This window comes from Lemur catta, chromosome 8, assembly GCF_020740605.2.
Source record: "Lemur catta isolate mLemCat1 chromosome 8, mLemCat1.pri, whole genome shotgun sequence".
Lineage (NCBI taxonomy): Eukaryota > Metazoa > Chordata > Mammalia > Primates > Lemuridae > Lemur > Lemur catta.
Window position 1 is genome coordinate 33,882,692 of NC_059135.1, and position 19,454 is coordinate 33,902,145.

At 40.1% G+C, this 19,454-nt stretch overlaps 1 protein-coding gene across 2 annotated transcripts in view; it reads right to left on the reverse strand.

Annotated features, from left to right (window-relative positions):
* The window catches only part of LOC123643338 (MOB-like protein phocein), a 45,049-nt gene that overhangs the window by 24,871 nt on the left and 724 nt on the right, over positions 1-19,454 (reverse strand). Inside the window, exons 1-2 of one of the 2 annotated variants that reach the window (XM_045558802.1) lie at positions 6,022-6,128; positions 1,438-1,500 (exon numbers count right to left, since the gene is read on the reverse strand). In XM_045558802.1, coding sequence (XP_045414758.1) covers positions 1,438-1,500; positions 6,022-6,081 — 123 coding nt within the window. In that variant the 5' untranslated portion in view covers positions 6,082-6,128. Of the gene's footprint in view, positions 1-1,437; positions 1,501-6,021; positions 6,129-19,064; positions 19,230-19,454 lie in introns of those variants that run through there. The other variant, XM_045558803.1, reaches the window with a different exon arrangement.

Below are 19,454 nucleotides of genomic sequence, written 5' to 3' on the forward strand. Positions count from 1 at the left end.
TAGCTTCTATTTATGACACACTTTCTCTTTAAAAATGTTACTTTTCTGGGCCGGGCGCGGTGGCTCACGCCTGTAATCCTAGCACTCTGGGAGGCCGAGGTGGGTGGATTGCTCAAGGTCAGGAGTTCGAGACCAGCCTGAGCAAGAGCGAGACCCCATCTCTACTAAAAATAGAAAGAAATTATCTGGCCAATTAAAATATATATAGCAAAAATTAGCTGGGCATGGTGGCGCATGCCTGTAGTCCCAGCTACTCGGGAGGCTGAGGCAGTAGGATCGCTTAAGCCCAGGAGTTTGAGGTTGCTGTGAGCTAGGCTGATGCCACGGCACTCACTCTAGCCCGGGCAAAAAAGCGAGACTCTGTCTCAAAAAAAAAATAAAATAAAATAAAAATAAAAAAAAAAAAATAAAAATGTTACTTTTCTGGGCACAGTGGCTCACTCCTGCAATCCCAGCACTTTGGGAGGCCTAGGCTGGATCACTCGAGTCCAGGCATTCAAGATCAGCCTGAGCGACACAGCAAGACCCCAACTGCACAAAAAATAGAAAAATTAGCCAGGCACAGTGGCACGTGCCTGTAGCCCCAGCTGCTTGGGATGCTGAAGCAGAAGGATCACTTGAGCCCGGGTGTTTGAGGTTGTAGTGAGCTATGATGCCACTGCACTCTAGCCCAGGCAACAGAGCAAGACTCTGTCTCAAAAAAAAAAAAAGTTACTTAACCAATCAATGCCTAAGCCAATATACTAGTACACCCTAATTTCTGTCATCCTCATGTTAACCCCTTAATGCAATCTTTAATAAGCAGGCATGGAATCTATTTTTTCCTAAACTCCAGATTTATTATGGAAGAACTTTTTTTTTTTTAAAACCTAACATAGTATAGAACACAATTCTCAGTGAGAATATATAAGAATATCCTGAGTGGCTTTCCAAACCAAATATGCTACAGAAGCCCACCTCTTTGAGAATCATTGCCTTAGTGAGCTACCTGATGGTGGCAACAAGCTAAAGGGAAGAATCTCAGTCCTCAAATATATTGGAGGAAGACAAAAGTTAAGAACTAATGATAATTAAATGAAAATGTAAAGCTTAGAAACATGTTATCAAGGGTTTAGTCACCAAATAAGTTTGCTATTTCCTTCTATTTATCTGTTATTCTAGTTTATCATTCAATTAATGTTGAATTAAATTCACTGTAAAATCAAATTTGGTATCTCCTAATTTAGTATATAATAATAGATATTAAAATGTATTTAGGGTTGATTATAGTTTAATATGCTATCTTAAAACACAATGAGGGTTGATTAATGTTTTAAACAGGCATTCCATTAATTGAGTGGAATCTACTTTGTGCTAAAAGATAAGCAAATACTTAACTATGCCAAAGAGGTAAAATGTTTAGGTTATTGGAGCTGTAAAAGAAACTATATTTATTACCTGTTGAACAGCTAGTGTACTGTCCATTTCATCAAAGGATTCATCAGGCCAATTATAGAAATCCTATAAAAATAAATTCATGGTTAAAGCACATACAAATTATTATAATTAATTTCAATTCTTAATAAAGACCCACAGCTCACACTAGAAGGGAAAAACATTTACAATGTGATTATAAGTGAAATAAGTTAAAGGAATCTTACTCAATGTTTTTAAATGAACACCAAAATTTTATTTAATTGAACTACAAATGATTTTTTTCAACTACAAATCCCTCAAATATGGCTCCGATAAACCTTTAATGTATTACTTAATTGGGGAGATAAGTTTATCACTTTTTATTTACAATGGTTAAATACCTCTCAAAAATTTATACTGGAAAAAAAAAAAAAAATCCTCCAGACACCAAAAAGTGAATCAGTTTTTTACCAAAAGAGAACAGCTAGTATTAGTAGCTAATTTATTGTTCAGTATTATTTTAGACAGATATTATAAATTATTATTCTAATTCCAAATAGTATTTTAAATTTCTAAACAGAAATAAGAGCTCCATCAAAAAGTTATCATCCAGGCCAGGTGCAGTGGCTCATGTCTGTAATCTTACCACTCAGGGAGGCTGAGGCAGGAGGATCACTTGAGGTCAGGGGTTCGAGACTAGCCTGAGCAAGAGCGAAACCCCATCTTTACTAAAAATAGAAAAAAATAGCTGGGCGTGGTAGTGTGCACCTGTAGTTCTAGCTGCTCGGGAGACTGGGGCAGGAGGATTGCTTGAGCCCAGGAGTTTGGGGTTGCTGTAAGCTAAGCTGACGCCATGGCACTTTAGCCAGGGTGACAGAGCAAGACCTCATCTCTAGAAAACCGAAAAAGAAAAAAGAAAAGGAATCATGATCACCATTATTGGTTTGCAGGCAGTGGAGGGATAGGTGGCTAGAAGACAGGAGAATGTGATGCAGAGAGATTCAACTATATTAGCAATGTCTTAGTTCTGAGGGTAGGTTACCTAACAGGTATATCTTTTTTCTCTTATTCTCACCTGTTGCCCAGGATAGAGTGCAGTGGCACCAACATAGCTCACTGGAGCCTCCAACTCCTGGACTCAAGCAATCCTCCTGCCTCAGCCTCCCAAGTAGCTGGACTACAGACATGCCACCACCACATCTGGCTAATTTTTCTACTTTTTTAGTAGAGACAGGGTCTCGTTCTTGCTCAAGCTGGTCTAGAACTCCTGAGCTCAAGCAATCCTCCTGCCTCGGCCTCCCAGAGTGTTAGGATTACAGGTGCACACCACCACACCCAGCTAATTTTTTTTTTTTTTATAGAGATTGGGTCTTTTTTTTTTTTTTTTTTGAGACAGGGTGTCGCTTTGTTGCCCTGGCTAGAGTGAGTGCCATGGCGTCAGCCTAGCTCACAGCAACCTCAAACTCCTGGGCTTTAAGCGATCCTAATGCCTCAGCCTCTCGAGTAGCTGGGACTACAGGCATGCGCCACCATGCCTGGCTAATTTTTTCTATATATATTTTAGTTGGCCAGATAATTTTTTTCTATTTTTAGTAGAGATGCGGTCTCGCTCTTGCTCAGGCTGGTCTCGAACTCCTGACCTCAAGCGATCCACCCACCTTGGCCTCCCAGAGTGCTAGGATTACAGGCGTGAGCCACCGCGCCCAGCCTGAGATTGGGTCTTGATATTTACCCAGGTTGGTCTTGAACTCTTGGCCTCCTAAAGTGCTAGGATTATAGGCGTGAGCAGGGTATATCTTCTTAAATGTCTTAAAAATTTCATGTCTTTTTTTTTCATAGTTGCCCTATCTTAATGAAAATGCACTATTATGGGAAAATGTCAAGAAATAAAACAATCTTCTGGAAATTGTTCCAGAATGCCTTTTCCTAGACATTATCTAAGAAATATTAAAGAATAGTTTTAATAGTTTTCCTATATAAGCCGGGCATAGTGGCGCACACCTGTAGTCCGAGCTACTCGGGAGGCTGAGGTGGGAAAATCACTTGAGTGCAGGAGTTCAAAGCTGCAGTGCTCTATGATTGAACCTGTGACTAGCCACTCCACTCCAGCCTGGGTGACAGAGAGAGACCTGTGACTAAGATAAAAAATTCTTTCTATATTCTATATGATTTACACTAAAAAAATATTTCTATTAATACACTTTGCCTATTCTTTCCTTTAAAAAATTAAGAAAGTTTGTAGAATATTTTGTTTTAAAAATATTAGAAAGCACACACAGAAATGCAGTTGGACTTCCATATCCACAGGTTCCACATCTGGAGTCAACCAACCTCAAACTGAAAATATTGGTCGGGGAGGGGGTGGAAATCCAGAAAATGTTACATTGTTGCTGACATGTACTATGTATATAGGTAGGCTGACCATAGTTGCATCTGTACTGAAAATGTACAGACTTTTTGTCATTATTCCCTAAACAATAAATATAGTGTAATAACTATTTACATATCACTTACATTATATTAGGCATTATAAGTAATCTAGAGATGATTTAAAGTATACAGGCAGACGTGCATAGGTTATATGCAAATACTACCCCATTGTATACAAGGGACTTGAGCATGCTCGAATTTTGGTATTGCAAGGGGTGGGGGTGGGGGGGTGCAGGGGTGTCCTGGAACCATTCCCCAGAGCTTACTAAGGGACAACTGTATACAGAAAAGATGTAGAAAAGTTAACTGGGAATGAAATGTTTTGCCTTATCATAACTGCAACACCTATGAGACACACCAAAAATCCAGCTTAATAAACGTTCTCATCTAATTTCAGTCAACAAATATTTATCGAAAACCAACTATCTGCTTACATTCCAGTCTAACCAACTTTAAAAAGTAGGAAGATATTCTCCTCACTCTGTTATGGTTCTAAATATATCATTTTAGAATAGAAGGAAATTCACTGAAGGAAATTCAGGTGATAAGCAAGAGATAGGACAGACTGCTGCTTAAGCAGCGTTTTGTTTTTTTTTTAACTCCTAACCTTTTCTATTTTATCTAAAAACCCTGATAACAATGTGGAAAAAAAAAGCAAAGAAGCTTTATGTGTGACTTACTTATATGTGACTTACTCATAACAACATAGCAAACAGATATGTTACAATATTAGTTTAAAATATATTATTTTCTGACCTTTCAAAATTAAGAACTTTTGAATAAATAAAAAATGAGAGGGTGGGTGAGAAGAGAAAAAAAAAATGAGATGACTCAATGTGAATATAAAAGTCAGAAATAGACTTTTGTACATAAAAATATAATCAGAAACAATGTTTCTGCAAAATAAGAAGGTATCTGAGAAAAAAAGCATTCAGAAGTTTGGAAAAGGTAAAAAGAAAGCATATAAAATACCTAAATTTCCAGTAGTATGAAGACAAAACTGCCATCTTAATGTTACTCTATAATAAAACTTTCAAAATAATTTCTTTAAAATTCGGTACTAGAAGCTACTTGTTAAAGAGAAAAGGTCACCAGTAAACTAAGAATCAAAAGACTATATAACCTTGAGCAAATCCAGTCCATCCTCTGGGCTTGTTTCTTTATTTGTAACATGGATCTGGGAAAGTGTGTAGACCTACAAGCTCCCTTTGAAAGGTCTCCTTTGCATAATTCTGTACAAGAACGTAAAATTTATTGTCAGACATATGATCATAGCTCCATGGTTGTTTTGTTTCTTTTTTCACTTACATCATTTTCCTTTAAAATTACATTTTAAACACATCTCTTCTAATTTTAGAGCATCTACTTCATAGCAAGCCACTTTGGCTGGCAGATTACTCAGTTCAAATCTGAATGCCAAGTTGATTTTTTTTAAATGCGAGGCATCCCATCTTTTTCAAATCCTAAGAACACATACCTAAACCACCACCAACGTATCCGAAATACTGTCCTACAAAAAGTTTACAAAATTATAATCAGTTCATTCCCTATGCTTCACACAAGGAAATTCGCAAGGAATGATATCTAACAAGTCGCAACCTGGCGATGAAAACTTGCTGGACCAGAGAACAGCTGCAGGGACGCAGCAGGGAGAGGTGGTCAAAAGCAAACAACAGGAGGAGGAGGATAAAGTAAATTATCCCCACCCGGATCCGGCTAGACAAGCTAGTTGGTAGGACCCGGGCAGTACTTCACAGGCCAGGTAGGAACCGGAAGCCGGGACAAGGTAGGCTGGGTTTACACCCCCTTCCACCCCCGCGGCCCCGACCCTCAGGAAACCCCAAGGGTCTCCACCTGGCTGGCCGCGCCCCTCTAAAGCTAGTCAGCTGGGGCTCAGGGACAGAGCGAGAACAAGCAGTCGCTGCTGACAGGCTCGCAGCCCTGGGCCTCAGCGGACGTCTCCCGCAACCCCCACCCGCCTCTTACGCCCACCCTCAGGTCGGAGCTCCGCAGGCCTCGCAGCGGCGGCCGCCTCCACCAAACGGAGGGGCTGCGGCTCCGGAAGAGCAGGCCGGGCACCAGCGCCCCCGCCCGCCTGCAGCCCCGGCCCGACCGCCACTCCGTGACTGCCAGCTTCCCGGCGCAGCACGGCTCGGCACTGAGAGTTGTCCGGCAGAAAAGGTGGGGAGGTGGTACCTGTGCCTTGGTGCCCGGCCTGTTCCGCCTCAGCACTGCCGTCCCCTCCGCCATGACCATAGTGCCAGCCTCTGGGCGGCTGGAGTAGATACCCGGATGTAAGGGGACGGCTGCCTACGCAGGGGGGCGGGGCGGAGCGGCGCTCCAGGTCTGGGCGCCGGGGAGGGGCGGCAGCCGACGGAACAGCCGCAGCCCGCGCGGGGCAGGACGGGAGGACACGGAGCAAGCTGGCCAGGGAAGGCGCGGCGAGGCGGAGGGAGACGGCAGACGAGCTACAGCCGGGAGGCTCTAGCGGCGACTTGGAGGGAAGGCGGCACGGGAAGGCGGCACGGGAAGGCACGAGCGTCTTTAGGAAGTCTGCGGGCGGATGCGGAAGGTCGTGATGGTGTGTGACTACTGCGGCAGCGTGCATGGCCTGTTTAACACGTTGGTGCCGTTCCTTGGGCTCTCGTTAGTTAACAGTGGAAGGACAGTCTGTGCAGTGGCGACATTTTCAGTAAACCTATGTGCAAGCAAATACCTAATTCTGTCCCAAAATCCGCCTGGGAAAACTGTCAACGGAAAAAAAGTCAAACTCTAAAATAATTTTAAAAAGATTTATTCTGAGTCAAATTTGAGGACCTGGCCGGGTGCAGTGCTCACGCCTGTAATCCTAGCACTCTGGGAGGCTGAGGGGGGCGGATTGTTTGAGCTCAGGAGTTCGAAACCAGCCTGAGCCAGAGCGAGACTGTCTCTAATAAAAATAGAAAGAAATTATCTGGCCAACTAAAAATATATATAGAAAAAATTAGCCGGATATGTGCCACCATGCCTGTAGTCCCAGCTACTCAGGAGGCTGAGGCAGAAGGATCGCTTGAGCCCAGGAGTTTGAGGTTGCTGTGAGCTAGGCTGATGCCATAGCACTCTAGTCAGGGTGACACAGCGAGACTCTGTCTCAAACAAAAACAAAAAACAAATTTGAGGACCATGAGCCAGAGCCACGCTCAAGAGCAAGTGGACTTGCTGTGGCTGGGTTACAGTTTGGTTTTATACATTTCAGGGAAACGGGTTACAGGTAAAGTCATAAATCGATATGTGGGAGGCATACATTGGTTTGGCCCTAAAAGGTGGGCCATGTAGAAGGGGGGTGCTTACAAGTTAGAGGTGAGTTTAAAGATTCTTTGACTTATAATTGGTTAAAGACTTGAAGCTTTGTCTAAAGGCTTGGCATGTTCTAACATAAGGAGCTCTTTGTCAGAGATACGTCCACACGTATGTTTGTTGTGTAAATTGAGGGCCTGTACGTTTGTCTTGCATACCCCTTAGGCCTGTTAATGGGTTACAAAGGATGTCCCCACGAAGGGAGGGGGGCATGATGAGGCATATCTGACCTCCCTCCTCCTGGCAGACAATTTAGTTTTAGGATATTCCTTTGGCCACGAGGGGGTCCATTCAGTCAGGTGGGGGTGAGCCTTACGATTTTATTTTAGTTCACAAAGCAAAGTAGAAAACAGGCCAGCAGTCTGGGATAGTCCACAGAACCTGCATGAAATAGATGTAATCTGAAATCAGACTGGGGGTTTGAGTGTCACATGTTATTTAAGCCACCCCTGACTTCAAAGCCAAGGACTTTTTCAAAGACAAGTTTGTGTAGATAAAAGATGCATGTTAATCATCTGAGATGGAGAGTGGACATCTGGTATTGTACATTAGGCAAACGGAATTAGCTCATTTTTTTGCAAGTCAGAAGGAGGAGGAAATTAATAGTTCTTGATAGACGGTGGGAGTTTTACGTTTCATAGGATTCCATATTTTCTTTGTTGCAAGTTTTAAGTGTTCTCTTAAGTCAAGAAATCACAGCAGTTTTGGCAAACTTTGTTTTCTACTTAGAAACCTTAAATCTTTGATCTGGAATGAGGGAGGCCTTGGGGTACCAGATGAGAAGACAGTTCAGAGGGTACAGATTTCGTACAGTAGCATGATTTCCAAGAGAAGAAAACATTAGATGTCCTTAGATAAAGGTGTATTGAGAACGTTCAGAGAAGGGCCATGTCACAGACAACCTCCAAAGGTGGATGCTGAAAAGAGAGGGGAGGTTGGTTGAGTGGTTCTGTAGCTGAATAATTGTCAGTGACATAGAACTAGGCATACAGGGATTTGACAACAGGAAGTTGGTTTGCATTTAAGTAAGAGTCCTTTCTGGAAGATGTATAGACTGGTAACTCTTCGGGAGTAAGGACTTAATTCTGTCCTGCCAGCACTAGCTCCTAGAAATCAAAAGATTTATTCATTCAACAAATACTCATAAAGCTCCACTATATGGGAGGTACTGACATACAAGTGTGACAAGGCCCAGTACTTCACCATAAGTTGCTTAGAGTCTAGCAATGGAGACAGATGTGCAGAGCACGAATTGTTACACAGGTTACGAATCCCTTATCTGAAATGCTGGGGACCAGAACTGTTTCAGATTTAAAATTTTTTTTGATTTTAGAATATTTGCATATACATAATGAGATATCTTGGGGATAGGACCCAAGATTAAACATGAAATTAATTTATGTTTCATGTATACCTTATATACATAGTCTGAAGTTAATTTTATTCAATATTTTTAATAATTTTGTGCATGAAACAGTTTTGACTGTGACCCATCACATGAGTTCAGGTGTGGAATTTTCTACTGTGGCATGATGTGAGTGCTCAAAAAGTTTTGTATTTTGGAGCATTTCAGATTCTGGATTTTCAGAGTGTGGATACTCAAGCTGTACTAAATATAGTGAGACCCTAGGACAAATGACACCCAAATGATGCCTCCCCAAGAAAGACATGTTGGGGCCAGGCATGGTGGCTCACCCCTAGCATGCTGAGAGGCTGAGGTGGGAGGATTGCTTGAGCTCAGAAGTTTGAGACCAGCCTGAGCAAGAGTGAGACCCCATCTCTACTAAAAATAGAAAAACTAGTTGGACGTGGTGCTGTGTGCCTGTAGACCCAGCTACTTGGAAGGCTGAAGCAAGAGGATCACTTGAACCCAGGAGATTGCTATGAGCTACAATGATACCACTGCACTCTACTCAGGGCGACAGAGTGAGTGAGTGAGACCGTCTCAGAAAAAAAACCCCAAAAAACATGACAGACAGGTTGGGTCTGTGAGATAGCAGGGTCCTACGTGGGCCTCTCTCAGTATATAGACAACCCCACCTCACTTACTGCAAGGACTAAGTTTAAATTTCCCAGATTGTATGGTAGTTTCCCTGAGCTGTAAATAATAGTTACCTGTAATTAAAGGGGATCATCTTAATGTTCTTTTAATTCCAGATTTATCATACTGTTTCAGCTCATCTGAAAAAACAAGAGAAAAAGCAGATGAGTAGGTGTTAAATTCAGGAACAAAATACCCATTAATTCTCTTGAAAGGGTCAGTAAAGTTGCATTGTGATGTCAACCCTGGCCTTGTTCACAGGAATAACCTTGTTCTTTAGGACTGGAATGCTTTGCACTCATAACCTTCACATTTTCATTGCTACGTCAGCCTGCAGATTATGACCTCCAAACAAAAACAGTTTTAGAATTAATTTGGTGGGAGAGGGGGACAAAAGGGGAAAAAAGCATGATCAGTAATAACAATTACATGTAGTGATGGGTTACTTGAATATTTCAGGTAAATGAGGAGGGGTCTGTTTAAAGGCTATGTGGACATGTGGAAATAGCTCTGGGCTGGGATTCAGAAAATCTAGATTTTCTTGTGCCTGTAGACTGTAAGACTTTGAACAAATCATCAAATAAGTTTCTTCATTTGTAGTGAAGATTGTACACAGTAGTTCTATCCCTCTAGAATATGAAAGTAAGCATAAAATTAAATATTTATGGAAATCTCTTGAAGTTTTAGAAGAAAATATTTTATTTTATTTTGTTTATTTATTTTTGAGACAGAGTCTTTCTGTGTTGCCCGGGCTAGAGTGCCATGGCATCAGCCTAGTTCACTGCAACCTCACACTCCTGGGCTCAAGCGATCCTCCTGCTTCAGCCTCCCAAGTAGCTGGGACTACGGGCGCGTGCCATAACACCCAGCTAATTTTTCTATTTTTGGTAGAGACGGGGTCTCGCTCTTGCTCAGGCTAGTCTCAAACCCCTGACCTCAAGCAATCCTCCCACCTCAGCCTCCCAGAGTGCTAGAATTACAGGCTGAGCCACTGTACCTGGCCATAGAAGAAAATATTTTATAAATCCAAAGTATCATAAGTAATTTCAAAAATACCTATCTAATGTGAAATTCACCTTGGGAAATTTAAAAATCTAAGTAAAAAATGAAGTCACATTATATGGAAGGCACTGGATTAAGTTCTAAGAAATAGGAAGATGTATAGGATGTATGAGCTTTTCTCAAAGAACTTAGAAATAAATGGGAAAGGGCAGTATATGGAGAACTATATTACGAAGCTAAATGCCTTAAATGTTGAAGCAGCCCCTGCTGGTTGCCTATTCGATGTTACCTTTCACATGCTCTTTGCAAACAGATTCTGATCTTGCTTAGTGTCCATCTCTCTATGATCTGGGAAAGGTAAACCCATCTTCAGCTGAGGAATAAATCCCTATTGGCCTAAGCCAATGGTTGGTTATGGGTAAAGCATCTGACTCCACTTTAGCCTAGGGGAATGTGAAAGTATCTGATAAAGCATTTTGGGGAACAGTTTATTTGCTCTTAAGAAGACAGTAAAAGAAGTGGTCCCCTTTTTTCAGCCATTGGGCATTGCCACATCTGGAACTGCAGCAGCCATGTTAGCTTGAAGGAAGCCAGCCTAAAAGCAAAGTTGACACACTGTGAATGATGGATGTGGTTGAAATGTGCCTTGAAGTATGGATAGCATTTGTATACAGAGATGCAGGAGATTTCATTGCAGGCCAAGAAAAGTTGAACAGCAGAGAAGCGTGGGAATGTATGTTCATAGTTGAACAAATTAGTGCCTATATATGGTTTTATACATCTCCAACATACTATCTGAACATTATTTTCTCTTTATGAAAGTTGTTACAGACATAATATTTTGGATTTATAGAGTTCAAACTTAGACAACTTTGACTACAAATGAGATACTGAACGCCCATGGCACTTCATTTTTCTCTTTTATGACACTTAGCAACATTTTAGAATATTTGATCAAATTAGTGGTTGTGGTAGCCAGCCTCCAAGATGGCCCCAGTAATTATCATCTCCTGGTATTTACACCCTGTATGGTTCTCTTTCACATTGAATAAGGCTGACCTGTGTAACCAGTAGGATACTGGAGAAATGTTAGTGTGCAACTTCTGATGTTAGGTTATAAAAAACAGTGTGGCGTCTGACTTGCTCTCTTAGATCACTTGCTCTGGGACAAAGAGCTGTCATATGTGAGGACACGCAAGCAGCCTTATGAGGGGGGTCCATGTGATGAGGAACTGAGGCCTTCAGCCAAAGGTAAGCATCAACTTGCAAGCGTAAGAGTGAACCATCCTGGAAGTGTATCCTCCAGCCCATTGAATGATGGCAGCCTCATGAGACACTCCCAAACTAGGACCACCTAACTAAGCTGCTCCCAGTTTTCCACTTAAGATACTGTGTGAGATGTTTATTGTTGTTTTAGCCACTAAGTTTGGGGTGACTTGTTATGCAGTAAGAGATAACTAATAGTTCACAAGCTTTGCAGAGTGGCAGTATTGTAGCCAATGAGGTTTATCTGAGGTGAGATTATTGCTAATTGAAATAAATAAAAAAAAACAGTTCATGAACTTTCAGGGAGGGAGAATGTGATCAGAAGAGACAAGTCACCATAGAATATAACCATTTCCTGTTTTCTTTCTTTTTCTTTTTCTGAGATGTTCTGTCACCTGGGCTAAAGTGCAGTGGCATCATCATAGCCCAATGCAACCTCAAACTCCTGGGCTCAAGCACGCCTCACCAAGCCCAGCTAATTGTTCTAATTTTTGTAGAGATAGAGGTCTCGCTTTTACTCAGGCTGGTCTCAAACTCCGGGCCTCAAGCAATCCTCCTGCCTTAGCCTCCCAAAATGCTGGGATTACAGGAGTGAGCCACCGAACCAGGCCCATTTCCTCTTTTCAATAGGGCACCTAATGTCACTCATGAAGTTAGCTTTTCTATATTTTCTTGATGACTAATCTCTATCTAAAATTATGCTATTAACTTAGTTGTTTACTGTGTGCCTCCCTTATCTTATTCATCCCTGTTTCTCCAGTGCGTAGAATGGTGCCTGGCACATGTTCAAAAAATGAAATGAACTTAAAAATACTATAATAAACTGGCCTTTCTGAACTGACATTCAAGCCAGATAACTAAATAACCACTGATGTTTTTCTAAGTCATGTCTTCAGGCTAAATGAGACTGAAAGAGCATTTTACAAGTCTTGAGGCTAAATTTTCAATGTCTTAAAGAACTAGATTTAATCTGTAAGAGGGTAGGGGGATTGGATCTATTCCTTATATCTTTCAACAGGAAAATCTTCATATACAGCCAAGATCAAAATATTCTTTTAAAAAACACAAACTATAAAACTACCTAAAGAAACCATGGAAGAACATCTAAGTATTGGAGAATGCTTTTCAGAGTTTGACATGATACCCAGAAGCCATAAAGGAAAGCATTCACTCATTTAAGTACACTAAAGTGGCTTCCTACAAGTGCAAACCATAAATAAAATCAAAGCCAAAATGACAACGTGGAGGAAAACACATATCACAAAGAACCAATTTCCCTAATAAAAGATCTCTTAAAAATCATAAAAGATCAAGCACTCAGAAAAATGGGCAGAAGATACTAATTAGGTCAACAGGAACAGTTAACAATAAAGGAAACAGAAGTGACTCTTAAATATGTAAATCCTCACCCTCGTTCATAATCATAAATAAAAAATAAAATTATCAGATTGGCAAAATAAAAACTTTGTAACATCTTGTATCATTGAGAGTAAGAAGAAATAAACAGCCTTATACATTGCTAGTAGGACTGTTAACTGATAGAACTTTTATGAGGGACAACTCAGAGACATATGCGTGTATATGTGTACATGTACGATTGAAATCCACATACCCTTTGACATAGAAATTTGATATGTAGGAATTTATCTGCCAGATAAACTGTATACATGCAAAATTATTTATGCATACATTCATTGCAGAAGTGTTTCTAATTGCAAAGCATTAGAACAACTTAAATATTCATCATTGGGGAATGCTGAAATAAATTATGGTTCATCCATATAATGGAACATTATACAAATTTTTTTTTTTTTTTGGAGGCAATCTTGCTCTGTTTCCCAGGCTGGAATACAGTGGCCTCATCACAGATCACTGCAGCCTTGAACCCCTGGGCTCAAGCAATCCTGCTTCAGCCTCCCTAGTAGCTGGGACTACAGATGCACGCCATCACACCGGCTGATTTTTCTATTTTTTATAGAGACGGGATCTCCCCATGTTGCCAAACCCCTGGCCTCAAGCCATCCTTCCACTCTGTCCTCCTAAAAAGCTGGGATTACAGGCATGAGCCATTGTGCCTGGCCACCTATTTTAAAATAAATAAAATTAACTACTGCACTTGAGTAGTCTAAAATAAATAAATAACGTTTAAGGAAAAAAAAGCTTGACTCAAACATTAAGGGACAAATCTAATGCCCTCCTTTTACAATTTATTCTTAAGCTAAAGGATTCGGTAATTTGTCACATGTAACTAGTATGTAAGAAATGCAGAACCAGAGACAAGGTTTGATTGGGCTCTCATACAGGTTGCCTAAGGGTAAAGGAAAACATTTAAATGCTCTTCACACAAATAAATCAAAAGTTCAAAACTCCATTTTAGTGTAGGTGCAGTGAAAACAGTAATTAACTTGCTGGAGGAAGCATGACTTGGTATCACTCTGGAAAACAATCTGGCTGTTCTTACTGAGAACCTAAAAAATGCTCTCAGCCAGGTAAGGGTATATAGGGAGAGCTTGCCTTAACAGATATTAAACTTAACTATAAAGCTATTTGTATTGAAAGCAATGTGGTGGAATGGAGAGGTCAATGGAAGAGACTATAAAACCCAGGAATAGACATATTTAGAAATGTAATTTACAATAAAGATCACATCTCAAATTTTGAGGTATAGAGAAGGGGAAGAATGGGGCGGAGTGGGAAAGAATGGATAATCCAATAAAGCTGGGACAAGTCACTCATTGCTTAAAAAATGATAAAGTTAGCCAGGCACAGTGATGCAACTGTACTCCCAGCTACTCGGGAGGCTGAGGCAGAAGGATCACTTGAGCCCAGGAGTTCAAGGCCAACCTGGACAGCATAACAAGACCTCATCTCTAAAAAAAAGCTAAGTCAGACACATATACCATTCACTAAAATAAACTATGAAACAATTACCTGTTCAAAAGAAAAAAGTACTGTGATATTTGACTAGTTATAAACAAGAACCACATCAAATTAGGAAACAAATGTAACAAGTTAGTACCTCTAATAACGTGTATATAGGCTGAGGATTGTGGCTCATGCCTGTAATCCCAACAATTTTGGAGGCCTGGGCAAGAGGATGGCTTAAGGCCAGGAGTTTGAGACCAGTCTGAGCAACATAGTGAGATCCCCTCTCTTCAAAAAATAAAAAATTAGCCAGGCATGATAGGTTGTGCCTGTTGTCCTAGCTACTTTGGGAGGTTGAGGACAGAGGATCACTTGAGCCCAGGACTTTGAAGCTATGGTGAGCTATGATTGTGCCATTGCACTTTAGCCTAGGGTGAAAGAGTGAAACCCTGTCTCAAAAAAACAAAAACAAAAAACCAAATAACTTTATGGTCCCAATTTTAAAAGAACTTTTTGTAAAGCATACATACTTTCTGAAACGATAGAAGGAAAAAGCCGTATTAATAATAGTAATACCTGTACAACAGAATAGCTCCCTGGTAACTTTAATTTTGTTCTTCTCAGTTTCCAAAATTTTTTGTGTGTAGTCATGGGAAACAGACTTGGAAGTCCGACAAACTGAATTCAGTTGAACTCTTATTAGTTAAAATTTGTGTCACCTTGAGTTTACGGTGCACCTTCTTTCACCTGTGAAGCAGCAACACTGCAAGGTTACTGTGACTACATGCAAGTAAGCGAGATTACACATAAAGTCCCTAGAACAGTGCCTGGCAAATGCTTAAAAATAATTATCACAGAAATTTATGGCCGGGCACGGTGGCTCACGCCTGTAATCCTGGCACTCTGGGAGGCTGAGGCGGGTGGATCGCTCGAGGTCAGGAGTTCAAGACCAGCCTGAGTAAGAGTGAGACCCCCGTCTCTACTAAAAAATAGAAAGAAATTATCTGGCCAACTAAAATATATATAGAAAAAATTAGCCGGGCATGGTGGCGCATGCCTGTAGTCCCAGCTACTCGGGAAGCTGAGGCAGTAGGATTGCCTAAGCCCAGGAGTTTGAGGTTGCTGTGAGCTAGACTGACACCATGGCACTCACTCTAGCCCGGGCAACAGAGTGAGACTCTGTCTCAAAAAAAAAAAAAAAAATCACAGAAATTTCACTTAAATTTTTTCCTATTTTGTTTACCTTTGTCCACAATTATTCTGAAGAACAAAAGGTAAAAGGCCACATACTAATCTGAAACACATGGTTTCACGCTCCCAGTGCCCTAAATTTCCTAAGGCAAAATTGTTTTTTTTCCTTTAATATAACCTCACAATCTATAATTATTTCTTTAGCACTTGTGCTAGGCAAGTGTCATAGTAGGACTACTGCTGTGGTACAAAAATTCTCTCATTGTTCTGATTTAGCTTTGGACGAGGCCCTGAAATTTTAACTATACCAGGTAATTCCAAGGATGAACCAAGGTTTGGGAACTATCGCTTTAGATTTCAAAAGTAATTTGCTGGGGTCTCTGGAAAACAGCACTGGAGAATAATGGGAAAGCCATAGCTTTTGGACAGATTCCTAACTCTACAAGTATGCATGGCCTCAGAATGGTTTCCTCATCTCTTCTGAGTCAAGGTTTCTCATTGGTAAAACAGAAGTCTATGCTCACAAGGTTACAGTGTGCAAAGGCTATTATCTAGCTGTGCATGAGGCAGAGTATGAAACTCATCACCCACTTAGATAATATAAGACAGATCTTTGAGGCATAATTCTAGTATCTAAATTTAACAAAAATTAAGCCTTTGCGTACCAAAGGTACTAACACATGTATAAGTGCAAATACACATACATATGGGAAGCATATTTTACTGATGAGGAACATGATCAAAAGTTGAGACATTATTCCATACCATTTAGAACTTCATTTAGCCTTGAACTCAAAATATAGGACAAAACCTTTAAAAGACTATTATCAGTCTAGCTTATAGCAAACTACAACTAGAAAATAAGTTTGACTATTAAGACAAATAGCTAGTAGCTGATAGTTTAGTTTAGGGGTTGGATACAGGATTACTTGGGTCCAAATGCTAGTTTTTTTCCTTAGCTGCTATAGCTAGATCTATTTTTCCCCTTCTCACTTTCCTTATTTATTAAATTTAACAAACAGTATACTAGGCACTTAAGTGCCATACACCGGTAGTACCCACTCCCCAGACCATGGTGGTATCACCAATTGAGATAATGTGTTTTAAGTGCTTAGAAGTATCTAACAAGGTTGCAGAGGACATGAAGGATCAAGTTTTAGACATCTGCAGATGGACTGTGTCCAAATCTTGGCTTTGCTGCTTCTGAGTGACCTTGGTTATTAGCCCCTTTGTATCTCAGTTTTCTCAGCTATAAGATGAGAACAGTGCCCATTTCATAGAATTAAAAAATTAGCCAACACCTGGAAAATGCTCCTGAAGTGTTAGCTATTACCATCACAGTGCCTACCCTGGAAAATGGAAGTCAATGTTAGCTAATAAATCTTACTTTAGACTTTTTACCAAGTAAATTATGTAGTAGTGTTAAGTTTTAAAAACTGGAAATGTTCATTCAGGAAGTAAATTTTCCTAAATGTAAAACTTAAGAAACAAGACACAGGCCGGGTGCAGTGGATCATGCATGTAATCCTGACACTTTGGGAGGCCAGGCGGGAAGTCATGTGTTCAAGACCAGCCTGAGCAAGAGTGAGACCACCTCTCTACTAAAAATAGAAAAAAATTAGCTGTGCATGGTGGTGCATACCTGTAGTCCCAGCTACTGAGGAGGCTGGGGCTGGAGGATCACTTGAGCCCAGGAGTTTGAGGTTGCAGTGAGCTATGACGATGCCACTGCACTTTAGCCTGGGCGACAGAGCAAGACTCTGTCTCCAAAAAAAAAAAAAAAACAAGACACATAGAAGCTTGTTAAATTTGAAGTCAGAATACTGCTACTTAGTTTTCTTAAAACGTAAATGTAAATCCATGGCTTTGCTTCACTATCAATCATGTAATAAAGCTAAATTCAGTGTGAAAATCCATCTACCTAGAAAACTTTGTCTCCCAGAATTCACTGCAGATCACTTGAAAAAAGTGTAAACTGTAGAACCCTAAAACCACCTTATGTCACTAAATGAAGATTAACCACTCATTTACATATTTTTATTTGGAAACGTTTGTATCACTACAGTGAAACTAGATTTTAGACACGGGATGTCAGCAGTTTAGACATCATTAGTTTATTATAAAAGAGACATGGAAATTATTTACATGATGAAAGATTTCAGAACTTCAGTGGAATGAGCTTCATGTCAATGCCATTTCAATAGTGATTTATTTCAGTCTACATACTTTCCAAGAATGTCACCATCTCTAAATAAGAAATAATCCTGCAAACAAAGAAACCACAGTTAAGACAGCTAATCACAAATATTTTACTTCTTTTTAGAATTATTAATTTTACACACCTTGTCATCTAGAACTACTTTGGTGCCTCCATATTCTGGGAGAAGGACTTTATCTCCAACTTTCACACTAACTGGTTGAATCTCTCCACCCTTGAGAAAATAAGGATATTTATCAACAAAGACATCTACTTCACCAAATATATACAATTTTCACATCACTACAATTAATGAAATGTGCTCACTCAAGTCCAACATGCTTAAAATGAAGTTGGTGGCAAAGTGATGCAATTTATTCTAGAATTGCAGTTCTTCACTCAAAAACATCACTGTAGAATTACACTTTGAAATAATGAACACACAGTGGCTTAAACGAAAACCTGATTTCAGTGTAAAGGTTCAAGGAAGTTATACTGGAAAAGCTAACTTTAACTAAAGCTAACTTTGTAATTGTTAAATATTAACAACCTATCAACTATAGGAAGTAAACCAGTCTTTAAACCACATACAAATGGCCATTTTTGGGGCTTCTTCCAACATACAAAAATTTGAGATTTTTGTGTAATTAGAACAAACACTTCTTTTGTGATTCAATTTCCTTTCCTACAAAGTACAGATTTGGTGAGTGGGACTGTGCCCATTCCCCAAAGCCTTCCGATGCCTAACTCCAGGAGGAGTTCCTTAGAACTTTCTTTTTTGAGGCCAATGGAGCAATGCAGTTAACATATTTGATCCCAAAGGAATTTATTGTGTATTTTGGTTGAGATGTCTAAAGACCTGAGGTCTAACCGGTTTGTTGGAGGACACCTGGAACAATAGTCTCACCTGTTCCTTCCATAGGTATGCCAACTAAGGCCCCAAATGGTTATAAGATTAAGGCAATTTCAGTGTGTTAGAGGTTAAACTAATAGTCCAAGGTTCTCCTCAATTCTTAAAAGCCCCCGAAATTTATCTTAAAGTATGATGTTTTGTCTTATCACAAATTTAGAACTTAAAGAAGACGCTAGTCATACTAGGCTACCAAATGGCTATTGAGGGCAATTTTAATACTCTGAAACTATCATATAAAATAAGCATATCGCATTGATCATATAAAATAAGCAATTTTGTTTTACAATCATTTTCCTAAAAGGGAGAGATTACAGGTGAACTAAGGAATGCACCTGAAGATGACAAGCTACTTTCAATAACTCAAGGTTTCTTATTATGCTCCCTCCACTTTACATAATAAAAATAGTTCCACTGTAGCCCCCATTTACCTTTCCTTTAGAGCCCGATCCAACAGCCACTACTGTCGCTTGCAACACTTTTCCTTGAGATTTTTCTGGAAGCATAATGCCTCCTTTGGTTACAGTTTCGGCTGCACTTCTTTCAACCAATACTCGGTCGAAAAGCGGAAGAAACTTTCTAAATGCTTGTCCTGCCTGCAGAAACATGTTAAGAGTAAAAACAAAAACAATATGCAATTATATTCTCAACAGATAATAAGTGGTATGTCGCGAACACGTTTGGGCTTTGAAAATTAACACCAAACCTTAGCTTATTCTTTCAGGAAACGTATTTGAATGTTCCACCCTAAATTCAAGTTTTAATTGCCCCATTCCCTATCTCTGTTAGGGGTCGTTGTTGCTTCTCTGGTCAGCAACCAG